Source organism: Muntiacus reevesi, chromosome 3 (assembly GCF_963930625.1).
Source record: "Muntiacus reevesi chromosome 3, mMunRee1.1, whole genome shotgun sequence".
Lineage (NCBI taxonomy): Eukaryota > Metazoa > Chordata > Mammalia > Artiodactyla > Cervidae > Muntiacus > Muntiacus reevesi.
Window position 1 is genome coordinate 132,418,281 of NC_089251.1, and position 25,954 is coordinate 132,444,234.

The following is a 25,954-nucleotide window of genomic DNA, read 5'->3' on the forward strand; positions in this document are numbered from 1 at the left end:
TTTTTCGTCTGTCCTGACTGAATCACACATTTATTTAGAGTTTGTAGTTCTAAGTATGACTCAACAGAATCGCCTTCTTTCAAATGCTACTAATTACCATGGACTTAAATAGCAAAGATTTTTTAAAAAGTCATTTCTGTGGGTGATTCAGAATAGATGTTAATCAGAATTCCTCACCCTGTAATTTTAACACTCGGAAGCAAGAGCTATAGATCAAATCTTGGCTTTGTTAGGTTTCTTCAATTCCCTGTTTGGTTTCTTCAGCTTCTTCTTAAACCAGGAAATATAGTCTATTTCTTCCTGCAAGAAGATTCACTTGTGAGGCATTGAGTGTGGGTTTGGGGTTAGTGGGATTGACTGTGGTGAGCAGGGAAAAGAGATGGAGCAGCCTTCTCCTCTACATTGTTGAGATGGAGATTAGGGGACCTCAGAGGGTGGCGACCTTTATCTGACTCTTACTAATTAGTTCTTACTATTTCATTTGGAGGAATGAAATTAGATTTCAGTGGATACAGGAGTGCATTTTGCTGAACAAGCAAAGTGTGTGTGTGTGTGTGTGTCTGTGTGTGTGTGTCTGTGTCTGTGTCTGTGTGTGTCTGTGTGTAGGAATGGGCCTTATAGTTGACTTTTGAGCTCAAATTGGAGGATAGAAAATACACTGCCCACAAAAGTTAAACTACAGAATCACTAATGATGAATAATAATAACTAGCACTTATTGAGTGATTGCTATATGCCAGAGAGTGCCAAGCACTTTCCATGAATGATCTTATTTTAACCATACAAAAACCATGTGAGGTAGGTTTCATCAGTAACAGTATTTTACGGTGAGGAAACTGGCATAAACGATCAAGTAACTTGTTTAAGATCTTAGCAAATGGCAGAAGTAGAATTTGAATGAAAGGAGTTTAGCTTTAGAGCCTGTGACCAATGCAATATGCTGAGAGTGACCAGAACCAAGACGTCAAGAAATAATTATTGAAATAAAATTTTGAAAAAATTTTAATGGAACGATTTGAACACACATTAAGAAAATAGTATCATCATGCCCCAACCCAGTTTTAATAATAATCTATATTTTTCTAAAATTTCCTCTCTCCTACTTGATTTTTAAGTATTTTAGGGCAAATTCCAAATGTCCTGTCATTTCTCAGAAAGTTAATTTTAATCTCATTGAAAATATTAATGTGAACGGAAAAACATAGATCACTCTCAAACGTGGGACAGTGATTCACCCTGATAGCATATGAAAAACCCACGTGGTCACCAACAGTAGTGCTCACCGACCACTGGCCATAAGGCACACGCCCCCTCCTTGGGCTGCAAATGTCTGCTTTGCTCAGCGTCTTGCTTGGTGTATACATCCCTCTTTTGCAGAAGGATACACCAGACTCTCAGTGCTAAATTAAACCACTTCCCTTTCCTCCAAAACCATGTCCAAAAATAAAAAAATTTTGATTTTCTGGGCTGCTTTGACAAAGGGAACTCATGGGCTGGTCTGGTGCATAGGAATTTTCAGCCAGCTTGAGAGTTGTGTGCAAGTCTAGGCTACACCCTTCAACTTCTGGTGAGTTTGTGAGCATGACTCAGCATCCCTGAATTCTGAGAACTCTGGAGAGACAGACACAAGTTTGAGTCAGGTTTGTTACTAGACCTGGAGCGCCACTTCCTGCCTGGTTGTAATCATTTGCCTTGTCTGCTCTAACTTAGCAGTCTCAATCCTTCTTCTTTTTTTTCTTTTTTTTATTTATTATTTGGCTGCATCAGGTCTTAGTTGTGGCACGTGGGATCTTTCACTTCAAACTTCAAGTATGTTTGAGAAAATATCCAGAATATAGCAAGATCAAGTAGAATTAAATTAATACACAGTAACTGGGAAAACATCAAGATATGACATTTAAATCCTGCCTAGAAAGATCAAGTAGAAACTTTGCTGTTGATTTCTATATATTTTTGGATTGTCTAAGTTTTTTGGATTCAATTCATAAAAGGCATCTTTGGTTTACAAACAGCACACTTCAAATGTAGTTTATTTCAACCTAAAGCACATGTTTTATATTTACATGAAAATTTAGCTAGTTATTTTTAGTGAAAGATATAAATTCCTGTATGGAATTCAAAATGCCATGCTTCACATTAAAAATTTTTAGCATGAAGAAGTTGTACTGAAGGAAAAAAAAAAGAACATTACATTCTTGAAAATTCCGGTAAACATTAAAATTTTAAATTTCCTTATATAGTACGTTATGGCAAATAGATGGGGAAACAGTGGAAACAGTGTCAGACTTTAGTTTGGGGGGCTCCAAAATCACTGCAGATGGTGACTGCAGACATGAAATTAAAAGATGCTTACTCCTTGGAAAGAAAGTTATGACCAACATAGGCAGCATATTAAAAAGCAGAGACATTACTTTGTCAACAAAGGTCCATCTAGTCAAGGCTATGGTTTTTCCAGTGGTCATGTATGGATGTGAGAGTTGGACTATAAAAAACGCTGAGTGCCGAAGAACTGATGCTTTTGAACTGTGGTTTTGGAGAAGACTCTTGAGAGTCCCTTGAACTGCAAGGAGATCCAACCAGTCCATCCTAAAGGAGATTGGTCCTGGGTGTTCTTTGGAAGGACTGATATTGAAGCTGAAACTCCAATACTTTGGCCACCTGATGCGAAGAGCTGCCTCATTTGAAAAGACCCTGATGCTGGGAAAGATTGAGGGCAGGAGGAGAAGGGGACGACAGAGGATGAGATGGCTGGGTGGCATCACCGACTCGATGGACATGGGTTTGGGTAGACTCAGGGAGTTGGTGATGGACAGGGAGGCCTGGCGTGCTGCGGTTCATGGGGTCGCAAAGAGTCGGACATGACTGAGCGACTGAACTGAACTGAACTGAAATGTGTTTTGAAATTTAGAAAGCATTTTATACAAAATATTCAAATTTGGAATGCTTTAGAAAAAATGAAATTTATAAGTGGCTCTTTTTTCAGAGAGGATGGAAGACAGGATAGTTGATTTGACTCTCACTTGTCTAGAACATGAACTTTGGCTATTTCTTATTTTCCAAATACCAAACACATTAAAGGAAAACAATCAGATGCAGTTATTCATGTTGTACCAATAAAAGATGAATGATTTTCATCAAGTATTTTTAAAAATTGTTTGTTTGGAGTGTGCCTTTCCAAATCATTCTGGAGATTCTAAAATCTCTGAACATTATTTTATATTTCAACAAATTTTTAAGGCTGTGTGAATCACAATATTTCAAACTTCTTTTGAAGGAAAATATCCTTTAGTTTTAAATAGAACTTACTTGTCACATTTAAATGAGTTGCTTATAGTTATACATAATTTTGATTTATTCAGTGTCTGCTTGATGAGGATGCTTGACTTTTAAAACAAATAGTAGTAGCTGACTTGCCTTGTGTAATCTAAATTTGCTTTGAGGACAGAGTAACAACATTTTGATAACACCTAGTTACTCAGAAGGGGCTTCCCCGGTGGCTCAGGGGTAAAGAATCTGCCTGTCCATGCAGGAGACTAGGGTTTGATCCCTGGGTCTGGAAGATCCCCTGGAGAAGAAAATGGCAACCTGTTCCAGTATTCTAGCCTGGAAAATCTCATGGACAGAGGAGCCTGACCAGCTATACCCCATGAGGTCGCAAAGTCAGATGTGACTTAGGGACTAAACAAGTTACTCAAAAGTGAAGGCTCCTGCAGTAGAGGGTTAGTTTTAATATAACAAACTGCTTCCAAAGAAGAGGTTTTTTTAAAACTAATTTTTAAAAAATGAAGGTGAAATTGACATAAAATTAATAATTATTAAATGAACGATTCAGTGGCATTTAGTATGTCCACAGTGTTCTGCAACCACCACCTCTATTTAGCCCCAAAATATTCCCAAAGGGAAACTCTGTAAAGCAGTTGCTCTGCATTTCCCCACTCTGCAGCCCTGGCAACAATCAGGCAGAGTTCTGTCCCTCTGAATTTACCCACTCTGGGATATGGCATGTATATGGAATTGTGCAATATGTGATCCTTGCTGTCTAGCTTTTTTCATGTACCATAATGCTTTTGAGGTTCATCCAAATTGTAGCATGCATTTTTAATCAATCTATGTAGGTGAGATTGCCTCCACCATTGGACAGAATTCTCTTAACCTTATTTATAGAATGTTCCTTCTTAAGAGCAAAAGGATTTTATGATAATGCCTAGAGGACTTAATATGTTTTACTATGATAAAAGGAGGAAGAAAATAAAGATCAGCCTATCTCACTCTGAAGTAATCTGATACTAGAATTCCTGGCATTTCCAGAGGAAGGAAATTCTGAGCTCATGGAGTGACCAGGGGTATAGATTTAGGTCTCGGGGTTACCAGGCAATGGATGCCATGATGTGCCACCCAGATCTTCCCCAGGAAGAAAGGAGTTACTGGGGCGAATACTGGAAGTGCTGCCAGCAGTCAGCCCTCAGCAGCTACCAGTTCCCTGCCGGCCAGTCTCAGCTGGAGAGCTGCCTTAGCCAAGGTTATGTTCGCTTTCCAGGTGACTCTCATCCAGAGGTTGATATCATGGAAGTAGAAAGGCTAAGCCCTCTTGTACCAGCACAGAACCGCTCAGCCGTGAAGTCCCCATAGAGCCGGCTGAGACCCAGCCCTGCTCCCTTTTCTTCCCTCCCCTTCCACAGGTGTTGATTGCATGAGTGCTCCTCACTAAGCCTCCTATACCCCTGAGTACTCCCAGCTAGACCTCCTGTAAGACGTGTGCTCTCCACTGTTTGTTCTTTAGTCCCTAAGTCACGTCTGATTCTTTGCAACCCCTCTGTCCGTGGGATTTTCCAGGCAAGAATACTGGAGTGGGTTGCCATTTCCTTCTCCAGGGGGTTTTCCCGACCCAGGGATGGAACCTATGTCTCCTGCATTGGCAGGTAGATTCTTAAGCACTGAACTATCTGGGAAGCCCTGTGCTCTCCATTATGCCTCCTGTAAGCCCTGAGTGATTCCTGCTGATAGTCTGTAAACTCACTCCATCTCAGAGTCTGCTTCCCTAGAAACCCAATGTATAGTCCCAAATTTTGCATGGTTCCACGAGGCATTCCAGGAATGAAGTCAGGCACCTTCTCTAAGCTGAGAAGCTTAGCTTTTTCCTACTGGAGACTTGCTCTTGTACCAGAGATCATCTCTCCAAGTTAAAATAAGTTCTCCTTTCAAGGTCTTTAAAGCAACGTCTCTTCTGGATATTGGATGGGGAGCAATTAAGGATTTTTTTTTTTTATTTGTTAAGTCTTATTTGAGTTGGACTACAAAGAAAACTGAGCACCAAAGAATTGATGCTTTTGAACTGTGGTGTTAGGGAAGACTCTTGAGAGTCCCTTGGACTGCAAGGAGATCCAACCAGTCCATCCTAAAGGAAATTAGTCCTGAATATTCATTGGAAGGACTGATGCTGAAGCTGAAACTCCAATACTTTGGGCACCTGATGCAAAGGACTGACTCATTTGAAAAGACCCTGAGGCTGGGAAAGACTGAAGGCAGGAGGAGAAGGGGACGACAGAGGATGAGGTGGTTGGATGGCATCACCAACTCAATGGACATGAGTTTGAGCAAGCTCCGGGAGTTAGTGATGGACAGGGAGGCCTGGTGTGATGCAGTCCATGGGGTCGCAGAGTCGGACACGACTGAGCGACTGAACTGATTTCCCATGGAAATCATTCCCCCATCTGGCCAAGATGTGCGTGTTCAAGGGTTCTTTCGCCTTCTCAAGGCGAAAGTAGTACTAGGAATCAGGAAGGGGATATACTTAAATTTGGGGTTAAATTGTTATACCAGTTCCTCATTTTTTTTTTTTTTTGAACAGGAAATAGCATTTATTGGTGAGCGTGATTAAGGAGGGAACAGAGCTGATGCTCATGAGTGCAGGGCCCGCCATTTGTCCAGGGGACCACGATTAGGGATGTATTTGACCCCACAGCCATCCGGGATGAGTCGCTTTTCTGCCACCATGTTCTCAAATTCATCCGCATTAAACTTGGTAAATCCCCACTTCTTGGAGATGTGGATCTTCTGACGGCCAGGGAACTTGAACTTGGCCCGGCGGAGGGCTTCAATCACATGCTCCTTGTTCTGCAGCTTGGTGCGGATGGACATTATGACCTGGCCAATGTGGACCCTGGCCACTGTGCCCTGGGGCTTTCCAAAGGCACCGCGCATACCTGTCTGGAGTCTAGATTGAGAAACAGCAGGCCAGTCATGAATACCCACTAGGAAGAGTTGTCTCCAAGGTCCCTTAGGGCTACCTGTACAGGCAACAGGTTGCATACACTACCAAGGAGGCTGCTATTTGCAGCCATTGCACACTGGGCCCCCATGGGGAAAACAGTTCCTCATTTTTATAATACATTTTCTAGAGGCAGAAAACCATCAGTGTTTAATATGACGTGAGCAAGGATGGGTCTCCCTTTAACTGAAGAGTCCTTATGATTAAAGTAGCCTATAGACCACAAAAATAAGAAACAGGGCAATTTATCCTTATAGGTAGGAAAGATGTACACGGAGGGTGGCTCTATGTAAAACCCTGCCTGAAATGACGAACACCTTTCTAGATTGGAAACAGCGCAGGCAGAGCTGATGTGGGGTTCAGCAAGGGAAGGGAGAACGGAGTTTACAGACGTAAGTAGCAGTCTTTACAGTCATAGGAAAGGACCCTCATGGCTTACACTGAAAAGAGCCTCAACTCCAGCCAAGCAGAGCATTAAGCATCTATAGACTTGCTGAGTTTCACTCTTTTCTTGTCCAAATACCGGCATGTGGTGCTATTCTGTGATGGAGGGGCAGAAGACCACCTCCCTTCAGATATGACTCACTGCCGATGGTCTGCTGGTACTGGCCTCTGTCCTTCCTGCTCCATCCTGTGTGTCCCAGCTTGTCCTCACCCCTGCTCCTCACACTCATACTCAGCCTCCATCTCTATGTAGAACAATGTAGTTCTCTTTTCCCCCTTTTCTACACCGTTTATCAGAGGGAATCTTTACACAGCCTGATGACCTATTAACACCTTTCACCAAATGAAGACAGTTCTTTTTTTATTATTATTATTGTTAATAGCAGTTTTATTTGTAATAGACAAAAACAGGAAATAACCCAGATATTATCCAATGGATGAATGGATAAACAAACTGTGATCCATTAAAATAAAAAGGAGCAAACTTACTGATACACTTAACAACCCAGATGGATTTTTAGAGAGCTAAGCTCAGTGAGAAAAGCCATCCCGAAAGCTATATATTGTGTGGTTTCATTTGTATAACATTTTGGGATTTTTGGCTGCACCTCCATGGCTTGCAAGATCCTAGTTCCCCCAGCAGGGATCAAACTTGTGCCCCCTGCTATGAAAGCTCAGAGTCCTAACCACTGGACCTCCAGGGAAGTTCTTTACATAATATTTTTGAGATGACAGTTAACACAAGTGGAGTACAGAATAGTGGTTGCCAAAGGTTGATGAGAGGGTGGAGCAGGAAGGAAACAGGTGTGTCTATGAAGAGCAACCTGCAGGATTCTTGAGTCTATGGAAACGTTCTGTATTGAGATGAGCTGCGTTGGTGTCAATATCCTGCTTGGGATATATGCCACATATTTCCCACAAGATGGGAAAACTCAAGTCTCTCTGCATTATTTCTTATAATTATCTCAAAATAAAAGGTTTAACATAAAAAACCTAAATGAATGAGATTATAACAGATTCTGTATTAGGAAAAAGAGGTGATGTAAAGGACAATATTGGAGCAACTGGCAAAGTTTGAACATTGATTGTATATGTTTAAAAATAATGTTGTATTAATGTTAAATTCTTTGAACTTGACAATAATTACACTGGGGTTATATAAGATCATATTTTAGGTCTGGCAGATACATTAGATTACTTTTAGGGCTGATGAATCTTGATTGCTGCAATTTTATCTCAAATAAGCCAAAAAAAAGAAAAAAACTGACAACACATATAGATATAGGGGCGTGTAGGTGTGTATAAAAGAGAAAAACAATAAAGCCAAATGTGCCAAAATGTTCTTCTGGGGAATTGTACGAATACCTTTGAATCTATGTCTTACAGCTGTTTCAAAGATATTAAATTTTATTTAATTTATTAAATTTGATTTATTAAATTATGTTTATTTATTTATTAAATAAATAAATTAAATAAATTTATTAAAGTTGATAAAGTGCAAAATAAAATATTGAAATGCAAAACCCAAAGCACTTCCACTTTAATCATTTTACCTACATTACTCCTTTTATGTAAGTCAAGAAATATATGTTATAGTCTCTGCTTTCTATGGTTTTCAAGCTAACAAATCAAGTAGCAATGGTTAATCAGATCGAATGAAAGATGAAAGAGTAATCAGTGCTGTTTGGTCCATGCAAGTCAAGAGAAGAGAGGACTTATTGCTCAGTTGAGCAGTGTCCTATACAGGTTTAGAGTTTAGCCTTGCGCCGGTTTAAACCTCCAAATTGAATACTACAATTCAATTGGCCCTTTAAGCTAAGGCTCCTTAGCCCCGTCTCCAGAGAAACTGTAGTTCATTTACAACAGAGGCCCACGAGGTGGCAGCATGGAGCATTACAGGGGGTTTATATGTAACCTTCATGGGAAATTTCAGTTCAGATCAGTCGCTCAGCCGTGTGCGACTCTTTGTGACCCCATGGACTGCAGCACGCCAGGCTTCCCTGTCCATCACCAACTCCCAGAGCTTGCTCAAACTTATGTCCATCAAGTCGGTGATGCCATCCAACCATCTCATCCTCTGTCGTCCCCTTCTCCTCCTGCCTTCAATCTTTCCCAGCATCAGGGTCCTTTCCGGTGAGTCAGTTCTTTGCATCAGGTGGCCAAAGTATTGGACCTGCACCTTCAGCATCAGTCCTTCCAGTGAATAACAGCATCAGTTCTTCCAGTGAATATTCAGGACTGATGGGGAGATTTACCTAGTCCTTTTACAGTGGTAGAACTTGTGTGGAAAAGTTGCAGAGTTCTGGTCTGTTTATGTATCTCTGTGAGTGTTGTGGAGAAAGAGGTAATATCAATGCATGGGAAACTGAAGAATCACTGGCATAAATTTGGTTGTCTATTAACACTCATATTGGTAGGATCTGGGTTTAAGTTGGGGCAAACTTTCAGCGGTCTTTCATAGCAAATATGGAAGGTGGTCATGTTTTCCCCGTTCCTGTAGTTTTTGATGCGTGTCCTATACAACTTTGTGTCACCTTGTGTATAGCAGGTGTTTAATAAGTGTTTGTTTATTTTTTTGCTGCGTCAGGCTGCCTCCCTTCATTCAGATAAAATAGCTGTATGTTTTGATGAATGTAACAACCAGCCTCCAGTTTATTACACCTACAAGACAGTGATTAATGCTGCTTCAGAATTATCAAATTTTCTGCTATTGAAAAGTGAAAGCGTTAGTCGCTCATTCGTGTCCAATTCTTTGTGACCCATGGACTATAGCCCGCTAGGCTCCTCTGTCTATGGAATTCTCCAGGCAAGAATACTGGAGTGGGTAGCCAATCCCTTCTCCAGGGGACCTTCCTGACCCAGGGATCAACCCTGGTCTCCTGCATTACGGGCGGATTCTTTACCATCTGAGCCACCAACACTGATAAATGTTTATTAAGGTGAGTTTAATTAGATTAGGAATAATTGTGGCATGATGGAAGGGTCTGAGTTTATGTTTAACTTTAGTTAGGTGGAATATAGAGAGACTTTAGAAAATGTAGAATTCTCGGGATTGTAGGAGCAGATGGTCTTCCAGAGGTGGGAAAAGGTCTGATTCTAGATTACATCTGAAGATGTGAGAATTCAAGCTACTCTGGGTATCTGAAAAGTGTTTATTGTAGCAGAATAGTTAGTATGACAATAGAGTTAGCTAAATGTATAGTTAGATGTGGGAATATAGTTAGAGTGGGGGTATTGTTAGAAGGGGCAGTATAATTAGCTGTGGGAACATAGTTGGGTATGGCAAGGTAGCTGGCTGTGGAAGCATAGTTAGTAAAGGTATGACAGGATAGTTAGCTATGAGAGCATAGTTAGGCACAGCAGTTAAACATGGGAAGTCAGGAGTGAGGTAAGAAAGGGCACATTGGAAGAATCAAAATGATGGGTGTGCTGGGGCACAGATGAACCACTTGTTTCATTATTTTCCAGTTTTTGCTCTATGTCGTGCTCTGAAGATGAGTACTATTTATTTTTCATCTTCGATTTCATAAGAAGTTGAGCACAATGCCATGTTTATAAAGTTGACACCAAATAAGTGTTTCTTGGGCTTCCCTGGTAGCCCAACTGGTGAAGAATCCGCTTGCAGTGCGGGAGACCCCGGTTCAATTGGGGCTTCCCCGGTAGCACAATGATAAAGAATCCGCCTGCTGACACAGGAGCTGCAGGAGATGTGGTTTCAATCCCTGGGTTGGGAAGATCCCCTGGAGTAGGAAATGGCAACCCACTCCAGTATTCTTGCCTGGAAAATTCCATGGATGGAGGAGCCTGGCAGGCTACAGTCCATGGGGTCGCAAAGAGTCAGACAGGACTGAGCACACATGTACCAGTCCAATTCCTGGGTTGGGGAGATCCCCTGGAGAAGGGATAGGCTACCCACTGGAGTATTCTTGAGCTTCCCTGGTGGCTCAGATGGTAAAGAATCCACCTGCAATGCAGGAGACCTGGGTTCGATCCCTGGTCCAGTATTCTTGCTTGGAGAATCCCCATGACAGAGGAGCCTGGCTGGCTACAGTCCCCGGAGTGGTAAAGAGTTAGACATGACTGAGTGACTTAGCACAGCATAGAACAGGTAATTTTTAAATCAGATACATTTAGGTGGTCACAGTTGGCTGTGTAAAGTGATAGGTTAGAAGCTGACTAAAGTGCATGTGCTTTATTGATAACAATGATTATGGCTAGCATTTACAGGGTGCTTCCTATTTTTCATGAAATTGTACTAAGTGCTTTCTGTGTATTATCCCACCTAATCCTGACTGCAGCCACAGGGCCTGATAACATATGTTGTTTTCCCTTGCTGAGATCCATTCCTTTTTTTGGTGGCTCCATTTGATTTTCATTAGGAAACCCACTCAGTCCAACTGGCTTACTTTTCCTCTTGCCCCCATTCTTCTTCACTTGAACACTACAGGGTGTCCTTGAGACTCAGCATGTATATTCCTCCCTCTAAAAAAGCACTGGTTCCATTTCAGGCCAATTAAAGTTGGACCCAGGCCTGTGAAGGAGCTCCTATCTTCTGCTGAGATTGTCAGCAGCAAAGATGGTGAAATCCAGTGTTACCCGGAGCCTGAGAGTGTTACTAACTCAGAGCCCAGAGAAGACCGTGGAGCATCTTAGCCTGTTTGTGTGTTCCTGTGTCCATCGTTCAGTCGTGTCCAACTCTTTGTGACCCCCGTGGATTGTAACCCGCCAGGCTCCTCTGTCCATGGGATTCTCCAGGCAAGAATACTGGAGTGGGTTGCCATTCCCTTCTCCACTTTGTCTGGCTGGGCTACTGTAACTGAAATTCCACAGACTGAGTGGCTTACACACAGTTCTAGAGGCTAGAAAAGCCAAGATGAAGGCACCAGTAGATTCAGTGTCTGGAGAGGGCCTGCTTCCTGGTTCACACATAGCTCTCCTCTCTCTGTGTCCTTATGTGGCAGAAGGAGTGAGGACGCTCTCCGGGGTCTCTTTTATTGGGTGTACAGTGCTCAGTCATGTCCAACTCTTTGTGATTCCATGGATTGCAGCCTGCAAGTCTCCTCTGTCCATGAGATTTCCCAGGCAAGAATACTGGAGTAAGTTGCCACTTCCTTCTCCAGGAGATCTTCCCAAACCAGGGATCGAACCCACATCTCTTGTGTCTCCTGCTTTGGCAGGTGGATTCTTTATCATTGTGCCACCTGGGAAGCTCCTTTTCTTAGGGCACTAGTCATATTCCAGTCACTTCATGAGAAATAGATGGGGAAACAGTGGAAACAGTGTCAGACTTTATTTTTCTGGGCTCCAAAATCACTGCAGATGGTGATTGCAGCCATGAAATTAAAAGACACTTACTCCTTGGAAGGAAAGTTATGACCAACCTAGATAGCATATTTAAAAGCAGAGACATTACTTTGCCAACAAAGGTCCGTCTAGTCAAGGCTATGGTTTTTCCAGTAGTCATGTACGGACGTGAGAGTTGGACTGTGAAGAAAGCTGAGCGCTGAAAAACTGATGCTTTTGAACTGTGGTGTTGGAGAACACTCTTGAGAGTCCCTTGGACTGCAAGGAGATCCAACCAGTCCATCGTAATGGAGATCAGTCCTGGGTGTTCATTGGAAGGACTGATGTTGAAGCTGAAACTCCAATACTTTGGCCACCTGATGCGAAGAGCTGACTCACTGGAAAAGACCCTGGTGCTGGGAAAGACTGAGGGCAAGAGGAGAAGGGGATGACAGAGGATGAGATGGCTGGATGGCATCGCCGACTCGATGGGTTTGGGTAGACTCAGGGAGTTGGTGATGGACAGGGAGGCCTGGCGTGCTGTGGTTCATGGGGTCCCAAAGAGTTGGACATGACTGAGCGACTAAACTGAACTGACTGAGTCATATTCATGAGTGCTCCATCCTCATGACCTAATCACCTCTCAAAGGCCTCATCTTCAAATTGCATCACACTGGGGCTTCGGTGTCAACATATGAATCAGGGAGAAACACAAACATTCTGTCTCTAGCAAAGACCAACCCTTTTAAAATATCTTTTGAGTGCCTGGATCCATTTATGTTTAAAGCTAGCATGACTTCTTGATTTTCAGATACTTGGGACAGTAAATTTCCTTATACTTAAACTAGTCTTAGTGATGTTTTTGTCATTCAAAATTGGTGAATTAAGACCCAAAGGATTATCACAGAGGTCACACAAATCTAGACAGAAAAAGTATTACATAGAGTTGAGACACAGTCCCTTCACCTTGGGACTATAAGAATCCAGTATTCTTGGAGAATTTTTCCTTATGCTTTATACCTTTTTCTAACTTACTGTGTTTTTATTCTCTCCAAGGGCCTCTTTTTAAAAGGTCTGACCTATTCCTAAGTATGAAGTTATTTTAAAAAGACAGTCAACTAAATTTTGAGGAGAGACAAGATGTTTGTTGCTTGGAACTAAAGCGGGAACAAAGATTGATTATTAAGGTTTTCTCAGAGTATATACATTTGGGAGGAGGGAAGGAAGTGAAACTGACCAGCAAACTATAGCAAATAAAAATAGTTTCAAAATTTCGAAAGTATTATGGGAAACTACAGAGTGATGTAACTGACAAATTCTCAGGTAGTGGATAATGAATGTTTCTCTTCAGAGAGAAGCCAAGTAGAGAAACAGAAATAAAAGTCTCACCTGACTAAATCAAAGTGGACTGTTGTGCTTGGCTTGAAAGAGAACTCTTTAATTCTCTCTCTCCTGTCACAATTACCCTTTTTTGCCTTGTAAAACCCTTTCTGAAAGCAACAGAATCTGATTCTTAGTTACTTAAGCAAAAAAAAAAGAACTGTTGATCCACAAGTTATGGAGTAACCCACAGAATGATGGGAAAACTAAATAGCTAGAATGGCTAGATTTTGGAAAATACAGAACCAGAAATGCTACAGGTATAAATATGTCCATTGCTGTTGGACTTCCTCTTCAAGATGATGTCCCCCAAATAATTCATATCTCAACTCAATTATTTTCCACCTTTGGGCCCTGCCCTTAAGTTGCAAATTTCAGGAAGAGCGTCTGATTGGTCTGTCTTGGTCACAGGCTCATCTCTCATTGGGGATCAGGGACCAGAGGTGGGGGAAATGCCTTCACTGTCTGCCTGGCTCCTGTAATTGAAAGGGGGGCGGGGTTCCTCAAAGGAAAACAAAGTGCTGGTAACAAAAGGAGGGATGAGGCACTCTGCAGAGGCAGAAACAACAGACCCAACAGGAACCCTTGGCTGGCTTCACCTTGGTGACATCCAGTCCACTGTCTGATGGGATCTTTGCAGAGTCCCATAAGAGGCATCTGGGCTGTCCATCTTGGGCCCCTTGGGGAGGATGATAATGCTGGCCTTGGCTTGGAGTGCTTGTTTGTTTCAGAAGATGTCTTTTTTTCTCTAAGGAAGACAATGCTTTTGAAGTCTTTACTGGATTCCGGAAGCTCATTAATAGGCTCTTCACAAACTGGCATAATGCAAACTCTGGGTTCATTAGCTCTTTTTCTGTCTTCATACACACATTTATTCAACACACTTATTGAGTGTCTACCATATACCTACATTGTTCTAAAAGTTGTGATACAGCATATGTTTCTATTTATTCTCTGTGATAAGTCTGTACTATTTTAGATGCTAGAATATTGCAAAGAAGAAGCAATATCCCCACCTTCATGAATGGAACCTACATTCTAGTTCACCATTGTATCCTAGTACTGGACTCTATAAATATTTGTTGAATGAATAACTGAATGATACCAACTTGAGCTACGTTGCTGCAAGCATAGCTTTTTTGTGGAATGCTAATTGTATGGTGTTGGAACGCAAGAATTTTTCCCACGCTGCATATAGTATGCCTTTTCCTCCAATTCTCAGTAAGCTCTTAAAGAAATAGGACTTCAAACTATACTGTTCAGTTGCTCAGTTGTGTCCAGTTCTTATTTTCAAAGCAAACTCTAGTTTTCTCTGCCATGGAGAAATCTGAAACTATAGGATGGCAGTTCTGTCTTGTAACAAGCAGCTGATGGGTCTCTGAGTCACCGATTGTTCCAGGGGACTGCCCACTCCCACAACATCAGGTGCTCAAGGGCTCTTGGTAAATGTCAGATGTTGCTGCCAGTGGTGGGTGGTGTTGGCGTCAACTCAGGCAGGAGGAACAATCTAACATCACTCTAAAAAAAGGAAAGCTGCTGGTCCCCTGCTAATGAAATCTGAAACAGGAAGTGGGAGTGTCAAAATGTGGTCTCAGCTATCTACAAGCTGAAGCTGCAGCGTTTGGTAACACTATCATTCCTCAAGTTACCAAAAAAAAAAAAAAAAAAAAAAGCCAGGGAAATCATGAAGGTATTTAACTTCTGGGAATATTAATACTTGAGAAAACCGATGTAATAATCTTTAGAAAACTAATAAATAGAATATTCACATCTGTTAACCCTGTTGGAGATCATGGCAACCCACTCCAATATTCTTGCCTGGGAAATTCTCTGGACAGAGGAGCCTGGCAGGCTACAGTCCACGGGGTCGCACAGAGTTGGACATGCCTGAACAACTGAGCATGGATGCGCATCGGTTAAGAAGAATGAGGTAGTATGATGTGTACTAAAAGGCCGTATCTCCACGACATTAAGTGGAAAAAGCTCGCAGGTAAATGAATGCATGCTTTGTATATTAAAACCAAACTCACTACCAAAAATGATGAGGTAGGGACTCCCCTGTGGTCCAGTGGTTAAGACTCCGCACTTCCATTGCAGGGGACGAGAGTTTGATCCCTGGTTGGGGAACTAAGATCCTTCATGCCTCATGGTGCGACCAAAAAAATAAAACACACACAGTGATGGTATATATACATTACAGAGAACATACGTGTGTGTTATGTGTCCAAAAAAAGGTTTGTAGCATACTGATAATAATGGTTACCCTGAGGAGGCTAGAAAGGAGGCAGGACTGTGGATAGTGATCACAGGGAACTTTGTACCATTTCAATCTTCTAGAGGCATATTTCATTTAAAAGTTTTAAATTTTAAAAAATTAACAGTTGTCAGAGCAAGCAACGGAGAAGGCAATGGCACCCCACTCCAGTACTCTTGCCTGGAAAATTCCATGGATGAAGGAGCCTGGTGGGCTGCGGTCCATGGGGTCGTGAAGAGTCGACACGACTGAGCGACCTCACTTTCACTTTTCATTTTCACACATTGGAGAAGGAAATGGCAACCCTCTTCAGTGTTTTTGCCTGGAGAATCCCAGAGACGGGGGAGCCTGGTGGGCTGCCGTCTATGGGATCACACAGAGTCGGACACGACTGAACTGACTTAGCAGCAGCAGAGCAAGCAAACACTAGATGTAATCCTTAGTAAGGAAGAGCATTAACCTTCTGATCAAGTTTGTTAAAATGGACATAGTTCTACGGCTTTCCAGAAATATCCAGTCTGAAACAGACCACATGAAAGATGCCCACGCACTTCAGAGGCACAAATGTGAAAAGAAATACTGTCATATGTCAGCCAAGTAGTACTGGAACTGACATTTGCTCAGCAGGCCTTACTATTTAGATTTAGTCAACTGTGTTGAATTCTACTGCTTCCTATAGTACTTTATGGCTTTCCAATGGTCTCATTTGAGTCTCACGACTCCGCATCTCCATTTCACAAATTAGAAAACTGAGGCTCAGAAAAATTAAGTGGGACTTCCCTGGTGATCCAGTGGTTGAGAACCTGCCTGCTAATGCTGGGGACCTGAGTTTGATCCCTAGTCTGAGAAGATCTAGATGGGGAAGCTAAGCCCATGCTCTGCAACTATTCAGCCTGCCCTCTAGAGCCTGTGCTCAACAAGAGAAGCTACGAAAATGAAAAGACTGTGCACTTCATCTAAAGAATAGCCCCCACTTTCCACAACTTAGAGAAAACCTGAGTGCGGTAATGAAGATCCAGTGCAGCCCAAAAGAAATAATAAACAAATAAAACTTCTTAAAAAAGATAAATGACTTGTCTAAAATCAAGGTTAGTAAAGGGCAGAGAACCTGTATTTTCCAGGAACTGAACACCTTCTTTGATTTCTCCATTCTCAACAAATCCAACTTCAGTAGTTAATAAAAGTTGTCGGATGCCAGCTTTCATCTTCTTGCTAGCAGCCCCCTTGGTCCACTTCCTACCTGAATATAGGTGAGTGAACTCAAGCCAACATCCAATTTCAGAACAAAGTTCATCCACCAAAGGAACTGCCCAGCTGCTAGCAAGTCTGCTGTCGAGAACAACAGTCCCCATCCTGGCACAGCTGTGAGTGATCAAGGACACGGTGCTGGGTTCGATGCCACAACCCTGTGCTGCCTGGTGACAACTGGTATTCTGTCACGTCCTCTTAACTTTTCATGATGGGTCCCTATCCTGTTTCCCCAGTTAAGTCAGAGCTCTAAGGAACCTTCTCTTATCCTTCCTTAATTCTCAGTAGCCAGCCTCTGAATGAATATGCACTTGATAAGTTCCTTCAGCCTCATAATGTAGCCAGAACAGGATAAACTTAGGTGTAGTAACACACTTTTAAATGAACACACTGCCCACGAGAATTGACACTTCTGAAAATAAACTTGCTCTTCTTCCTTGCCTCTTCAAACCTGCCCATGTGACATCCATCTTTATTACAATCAATAACACAACTCTACTCTCACAAATTGTAAGCCCCCAACGTTGGACTCACTCTTGACTTTCATTTATACTTTACTTCCAATCCATTATAAATCTCATTGGCTGTGCCTTCAAACTCCATTCAGAGTGCAGTTATTTCTTCTCACCACTAGTTGCTTCCTCCCTGGTCTGAATCACGGTCATCTACCACGTGGGTCATTAGAATGGCCTCCTCTTGCCTCTTCTAAAACAGTCCTTGTTACCCAGTTTCTTCTTAAGACAGCAGTCAATGGATCCTATTGCCGTCCATGTTGACCATATCTCTCCCTCTACTCAAAAGCCTCCAAAGATTTGCTTACTCACATGGGACAAAATCGAGTTCTTACCACGTCCTAAGAGGCCACTTGGTTCTATCATCTCCTATTACTCTTCCTCCTGGCCCATTCCTCTCTCTGGCCCCTGGAACCTCTGCTCTTTCTTGGGCACCCTACTGTTTATTCTCTCTCTGGGGTTTTGCATGCAGCCTTCACTCTCCCAGCAATTCTCTTCCCCATGAAACCAGGGCTAGCTTGCTCATTATCTTTCAATCTTTCCCTAAAGGCCACCATGTAGGCAGGCTTTCCCTGACCGGGTGGCCTGCAGCCACCACTCCTCTCCCCAGTACACTAAACACACACACACACACACACACACACACACACACACACACACACACACACACACACACCGGGTGGCCTGCAGCCACCACTCCTCTCCCCAGTACACTAAACACACACACACACACACACACACACACACACACACACACCGGGTGGCCTGCAGCCACCACTCCTCTCCCCAGTACACTAAACACACACACACACACACACACACACACACACACACACACACACACACACACACCGGGTGGCCTGCAGCCACCACTCCTCTCCCCAGTACACTAAACACACACACACACACACACACACACACACACACACACACACACACACACACACCGGGTGGCCTGCAGCCACCACTCCTCTCACCACTCCTCTCCCCAGTACACTAAACACACACACACACACACACACACACACACACACACCGGGTGGCCTGCAGCCACCACTCCTCTCCCCAGTACATTAAACACACACACACACACACACACACACACACACACACACACACACACGCACACACACACACACACACACACACACACACACACACACCTTCCTGGCACTGCTTAGCCCCTTTCCTGCTCCATAGTACACATCACCTTCTAACACACTCAATAATGTATTTCATTTGTCTAACTCCCCTAGTAGAATGTTTGCTCCAAAAAAGTAAGGATTTTTATTTCTTTCCTTCATTGCAGTGTCCCCAGAGCCTACAACACGCCTCGCACCTACAGATGTTTGATAAACATTTGTTGAATAAACATGATTGATAAAGATGAAAATTCCATAATATTGGTGGTTGTCTAGGGAAATATACTTTCAGATGTGGCCAATCAGAGTATGAATTGGAATTACCTCTTTGGAGGACAATTTGGCAAGATCCAGGCTTCCCTGGTGGCTCAGGTGGTAAAGCGTCTGTCTGCAATGCAGGAGACCCAGGTTTGATCCCTGGGGTGGGAAGATGCCCTGGAGAAGAAAATGGCAGCCCACTCCAGTACTCTTGCCTGGAAAATCCCATGAATGGAGGAGCCTGGTAGGCTACAGTCCATGGGCTTGCAAAGAGTCAGACACAACTGAACGACTTCACTTCACTTCACTTTTTGGCAAGATCCATCAAAAATTAAAAAGTCATCTTACCTATGACCTAGAAATTCAACTGCCAAATATTCATTCAAGAGATATACATGTCCAAACACATAGTTCAAGGATATTTACTGCAGCATTATTTTAATAACAAAGCCTGTAATGAACTTGTTATTCATCCATTGGAATCTGGTTAAAAAAACATAAGGGCATCAACCACATAAATGCAACTGTTAAAGATCATAGAGAAGGAGTTCTTCATGTGCTGCTGGGACAGTCTCCCTTGTAAACTGGGTGAAAAAAGGCAGGGACAGAAATGTGTGGCGTATGGCATTGAGTATAAAGGGAAAAGGCTCTGGGTGCCTATGCTTACACGTTTGCATAAGCATTAAGTGTGTATGTGTGTGTGTTTAAAATCTGGAAAATAGTGAAAAATTTCAGTCGCAGCCGGCTCTTTGGGACCCCATGTACTGCAGTCCCCCAGGCCCCCCGGTCCATGGGATTTCCCGGCAAGAATCCTGGGGTGGGTTGCCATTTCTTCTCCAGGGGATCTTCCAGACTCAGGAATCCAACCTGCCTCTCCAGCCTCTCCTGCACTGGCAGGCGGATTCTTTACCATTGAGCTACTGGGGAAGTCAAAAAGCTAATGACAGAGGTTGCTTTTTTTTTTTTAGAAAATTATTCAAGGGCTGGGAGACTTGAAGACATTTTAAAATTCGTTGTGAACGGAGTACTTAAAAAACTCACTTCTAAAATGCATGAATCCATTTTTGCTAACTTTTACCCTGTGTGGTGCTGACACGCTAAAAATATGCCCTAACCTCTGCTTTGAAGGCAAGGGGTGGGGGGGGTGGTGGGGGGGAAGGAGGGCCTTTTATTTCCTCGGGGAGTGAAGCCAATAAAACGTATGAATAGATCCAGCCCAACCTCGTGCTCTGTGACTCGGGGGCGGGCTCCTCCTTCCCCCAGCCCCATCCCCAGCTGCGCCCTCGGATTCTGCCATCTGGCGGCTGGAGTCCCGGCTTCCTCCTTAGAGGGCAGCAGCGGAGCGTCTCGGGGACGCATGCGCCCCAATTTGCGCCCGGGGAATTAAAGAGCGAGAAGAAAAGCCCCAACGAAACCCGCGCCCCAAACAAAACCCAAGTGGAGGAAAGCGCGCGGCTCCGCAGCTCCGGGGCCGTGGAGGCGCCTCCCGCCTCGCCCGCGTCCCCGGCCGCGGCGGGATGCGCACGGACCGGCCCGCGACGCCCCGGCCGCCACTGTCCCCGCACCTGGACGCCGGTCGGGTGGCCGCGCCCCAGCCGCGCTCGCTCGCCGCCGCGGCTCGCCCCGAGTCGCCCGGCGCCGGCGGGGCACCTCGCTCTCCATGGGGCTGAGGGACTGGCTGAGGACCGCGTGCTGCTGCTGCCCCTGCAAGTGCCTGGAGGAGCCCGCCGTGCCGGAGAAGGAGCCCCTGGTCAGGTGGGTGCGCGCGCCCCGGCCGTAATCTGGGGCTCCCTGGCTGCCGCCGGGCACCACGGACTCGGGGTACCCGTGTGCTCGTCCGAGCTGGGGAGGTGCGCTTGTTTTAAGCTCACACGGAGGCACAGACTAAGCCCCTTGGTTCCTTAAAGAAGATCCCGCTCCTTGGGGGTTGTTCCTTGGTAAAGTTTTTGCCAGAATGCACGAATCCTTGGAGGCTCCTGAGACCCAAGAAGATGCGTGTGCGAAACGGCAAGAACTCGGGTGCAGTTCCCCGGGCAGAGAGCTACCGGAGAGAAGTTTGCACGGGGATCCTATTAAATAAATACAACTGTGATTGTCTGTTTCATAGGCGTATTTCAGTGAAATGGGCGACTGTGAATTTCTTTCACCCAGGAAGAAAGTTGGATACGTTATCATTCAATTTTGTTAGGAAGAGAAGACATTTACAGTGAGAGAGCAAGGAAATATTTTTCACATTAAAAAAAGTACATATTTTTCTCAAGGTACACTGGAACGTTGATTCATGACAGATTAAGCTATTAAATGGGAAGAAATTAATGCACGTTAACAATGTGCTAAGTGCCTTTGTGAAGGGACCATACAACACGGCTTTGTTCTTGGCTGTGATTGTAAGCAATTATTTTATATCTTGACTTTGCTGAAATTAAGGTTTCATTTCGGCATGACTTGGGGGTAGGTAGGGTAGAAACAAAATATTTAAAATGAAATTAGGAAGTAGTAGATGAGGCAAAATTCCAGGGTTGCGTAGGGGAGAACATGGAAGCCAGTGTTTCTTATGAAATATGCAACTAATATGATAAAGCTTTCACAACTTTTTTAAAACACAATTTACCTTTTCTTACTCTATCAAGTCCAAACACTCCCCTTGACTTTTGAGATCTTACATAATCCCTTCCCTCCTGTCCACTCCTGTTTTCCAGTATATTACACATTGTGCACTCTTTGATTTAATCAGACAGGCATCCTTACTGCTCTAGGAACAATCTAAGCTTCTTATTCCCTCCAAGCTTGTTTCAAGTGGTGACCTTTATTCTTCCTGCCCCTTCTTAAATGCCAGTTTTCAAGTCCCCCTCAAACAGTCTTCTTTGATTTTTTTGTCCTTATTCGTCTTTCTCTCCTATGACTTAGGGTTTAGAACTTGCTATCTGCCCCTCACGGTTTAGTGAGCACATGTGTATGTAAACTTGTATGTCCTGTTTGTTTTCTGTATACACACCATACAGAATGTTTTTGTTTGCTCCTGCAATGGTATTCCCACTTCGATTATTAGATTGTTGTGGGCAGGGAGAAACCCAGTAATCTACCCATAGTCTTAAAATAGCGGATAGCAATCTGGAATTTCAGGCTTGGATTATGCCCTTAATTTGTCAATATTCATAGTAACAGGAAATAACAGCCTTCAGCTTGGTCTCATTCTCAGAGCCTTGGGTCTTTCCAGTATTCTGCTGGGAATTGCTATTTAAGGTAATAGTTTTGGTTGTTTTAAAATCTCAACCCTCTTCTGTCTTGGTTTACACTGTAAGTCAGCGAATTTGCAAGTAATTTTAAGACTTTAGAGTCAGTTGGGGCAGAATAGCATAGTGCTTAGGAGCCAGATTGCCTGGGGTTAAATTCCAGCCTGGGTGACCTGGCGCAAGTTATGAAACTTGTTTTGTGCTTTAATTTCCTCATCTGTAAAATGGGAATGATAATAGTATGTACCTCAAAGGGATGCAGTGTATAGATACCTGCATGTTCTTTCCTGCCCAAGTCATTAGGAGGTCTAGATTGAAGTCTTTTTTAAATGTGAAGTTCACTGCTTTTTGATACATTCACAGAGCTGTGCAGTCATCAACACTCTTAACTCCGGACATTTTTCATCACTCCAAAAAGAAGCACTATGCTCATTGGCAGTCACTTGCTGCCCTCCCCTCCCTGCCCACTCCCTGCCATGCCCTAGGCCCGCAGACAACCACGAATCTACTTTTTGTCTTTAGAGATTTACTTATTCTGGACATTTTGTATAAACGGAATCCTTCAATAGGTGGCCTTTTGCATCTGACTTCTTTCACTTAGCATAATGTTTTCAAGTTTCATCTATGTTGTATGTTTATCAGTACTTAACTCTTTTTATCGTTGGATAATATTCCAGTGTATAGATGTTTTACATTTTATTTATCAGTTGATAGATATTGGGGTGGTTTTCACTTTTTGGCTTTTAAAATAATGCTTCTGTGAACATTAGTGTACAAATTTTTGTGTGGACATATGTTTTTGATTCCCTTGGGTATATACCTAGAAGTGGAATTGCTAGGTCACATAGTAAATTTTACATTTTAACTTTCTGAGTTGCTGCCGGGCTGTTTTCCAAAGTGGCTGGTTTGAAATCTTGACGTGGTGAAGTCAGATGGCCAGATGGTCTTAATTTTTATTTTATTAAGAACTTCATTCTTCATGTCATTTTTTTTTCATTTATAAAAAAAGATTTTATACAGACACTGCCTGCCCTCAACTGAATCCTTTATTCCATCATAAAACAGTGGTTATCAAGCTTTATTTCATACCCCAAGGCAATAATGCTGGAAGAGAGATGGTTGGAAGGAAGACGTGTGTCATTTGTGCGCATGGTCACCTGCAGTCCTTTTCCAAAACAGACCAGGGAATCTAATTCATTAGTTCAGCAAAACTAGTTTTTAAACTCAGCTCCTATGCCAATCTGACATTGCCACTTGAGGTTTTTAAAAAATATTTATTTATTTATTTGGCTGCGTTTAGTCTTAGTTGTGCCACACAGACTTCGGAGTTGTGGCAGCACATGGGTTTTGCTGCCCCGCAGCATGTGGGATTCCAGTTCCCTGACCAGGAACTCAACGGGTGTCTCCCACATTACAAGGCAGATTTTTAACCACTGGACCACCAGGAAAGTCCCTGTGTGTTTGATCTTGCTCTGTTTGCTTTTTCTGGAATTCTGTACCTAAAGGGAATGGCTGTCACTTGTCTGGCTTGCATCTATATTTTTCTCTGTCCCATGAGTTCTTTCTTTGCCCTTTCTCTCGAAGTATGCTGGGGCCGCCCCTGACTATAAATTCATCCCCATGTTGCTGTTTTCTTTAGCTGGCATCCTCTGCTTTCCCTCGTGTCGGGCACAGATGTCTTTAAAGTGCAGTCGGTTGTATCCCCACCTCCTCCTTCACCTCCCACTCATCATGAGATCTGGTTCTTTCCCCTGCATGATTACATGAGAACTCTTCTCTTGAAAGTTACAAGAGAAAGAAATCTGCTGTTTTTCTTTCGGTGTACACGGAGTGCCCTATGCTGACCATCCGGGCCTGATTTCCCATTTTCTCATTCTCTGGCCCCTGATTTCACATTTTCTCATCTCTGTGCCTGTGATCCATCTAATCATGCTGGTTTCCCTTCTGCTGTTGCTGTCAATGGCCTAATTGTTAGCCAGACATCTTTTTGTTTGCTCTACTGCTGAAGATTCTACTTGGATACGGTCCATTTCAGTTGCTGCCTATATGATGAAGTCTTAAAAAGTCTCCCCAGACAGTTACGGTGTCTCTTTTTTTTCCTGTTTACCCCTTAAGTCCCTTACTGCACTCTCCCTGGTATTATTTCACTTGTAAGGTGGGGGCTGTGACCCCTGTCAGACTGTAGATTCTGATCTAGATTGGGGGGTATGAATCTTACTACTTTAGCATCCCCTGGTGTGTCCAGCACAGTCTTCCACATGGAGTCAGAACTGAATAAATACTTTTTGATTAATAAAAATTATAATAGCTGTTAATTTATTAATTTCTTCCTATGTGTAAATTTTAAAAAACATATTTGGAACAGTATGTTATAAAGAATGACAGAGAAGATACCCACATACCAGCACCAACTTAAAAAAAAATTAACAGAAGAGTGGAACCCCCCTGTGTATCCATCCGTGGCTGCATCATTCTTGCCCTGCATAAGTAACCTCTACAATGAATCTGTGTTTAGCATCTTAAGCTTATATAAATGGCGCATACTGTTTTGTGCTATTGTGTAAGGTTTTTTACATGCATTCTGTCATTTGTCGCTATGGGAAAGATTAAAAGCCATGCATTCTATCTTCTGTCACTGTGGGAAAGACTGAAGGCAAAAGAAGTGGGTGGTGGAGGATGAGATGGTTAGATAGCATCATTGACTCAGTGGACATTAATTTGAGCAAACTCCAGTTTTTTCCCGTTGTCATCTGTGGATGTGAGAGTTGGACCATAAAGAAGGCTGAACACTGAAGAATTGATGCTTTTGAACTGTGGTGCTGGAGAAGACTCTTGAGAGTCCCTTGGACAGCAAAGGAGATCAAACCAGTCAATCCCAAAGATTGAAATCAACCCTGAATATTCAATGGAAGTCCTGATGCTGAAGCAGAATCCACCTGATGTGGAGACTTGACTCATTGGAAAAGACCCTGATGCTGGGAAAGATTGAGGGCAAGAGGAGAAGGGGGTGACAGAGGGTGGGATGGTTGGATGCCACCATCGACTCAACGGACATGAGTTTGAGCAAACTCTGGGAGATAGTGGACAGGGAAGCCTGGTGTGCTGCAGTTAATTAGTTAATGAGGTCCCAAAGAGTCAGACACGACTTAGCCACTGAACAGCAACAGTGACCAGATGAAATAGGTGTTATCTAGTCCCCATTTTATAGGTAAGGAACTCAAGGCTTAGAGTGTTTAAATAATTAGTTCACTTTCACAGTTGGTAAGTAGGAGAGTCAGAATTTGAATCCATGTCTGTTTGACTTCAGAGTTTATGCCTTGCATTGCAGAAAATTCAGAAAGCTACCAAACGGTTTCCAAATTTAACTGATAGTGTTTATATCCTAGACACTGGTAGATGTCACTAGCCTTAGCTCCTGCCCATTGTGACTCTTTTCTCCTTTTCTTCTTTCTTCTATGTCCTTCCTTAGCTTAATTCTTCTACCTGGATGCAAGGGAAACCTGACCTTGAGAGCCAAGCCAGGGGGAGTTAGGAGACCTGAGTCCTCATCACAACTGTTAATTGTCTGTGGGACTTGAGGGAAGTCTCATAGCTTCCTTGAACCTTAGTTTCTTCTTCTGTCCAGGGAAGGCATCTGACTTTAAGGTGCAGCCTTGAAGGGCTGTCCCAGGCTTTCTGTGGGCTTACATCAGTTGAAGTTCTCTTTGACGTGGAATATAGGTGCAGCAAGGTTGTGTGTGGTCCCGGGGAGGAGCCTGAAGGCCTACGACATGAATCATGACCATGATCCAGCTGCCAAGGTTGGCTTCACCAGCAAATATATGAGTAGGCATTTCTAACACCAGGAAGCTTAGAACAAGTCTAGGCTTGGAGAAATGATCCATGGCCTGATGTGGGCTTGACACCAGGCTTCTGTCCAAAAAAAGCCAAAGA

General features: G+C 43.2%; 1 protein-coding gene and 1 non-coding gene across 2 annotated transcripts in view; one reads left to right on the plus strand and one right to left on the minus strand.

Annotated features, from left to right (window-relative positions):
* Positions 1–6,258: 6,258 nt before the first annotated feature.
* LOC136165782 (small nucleolar RNA SNORA70) lies at positions 6,259–6,390 on the minus strand. The gene has a single exon (XR_010662759.1). It is a non-coding gene; the product is annotated as a small nucleolar RNA SNORA70 (small nucleolar RNA).
* A 13,831-nt stretch (positions 6,391–20,221) lies between these two features.
* The window catches only part of MREG (melanoregulin), a 68,277-nt gene continuing 62,544 nt past the window's right edge, over positions 20,222–25,954 (plus strand). The window contains exon 1 of the mRNA XM_065927668.1: positions 20,222–20,543. Coding sequence (XP_065783740.1) covers positions 20,449–20,543 — 95 coding nt within the window. The 5' untranslated portion in view covers positions 20,222–20,448. The remainder of the gene's footprint in view (positions 20,544–25,954) is intronic.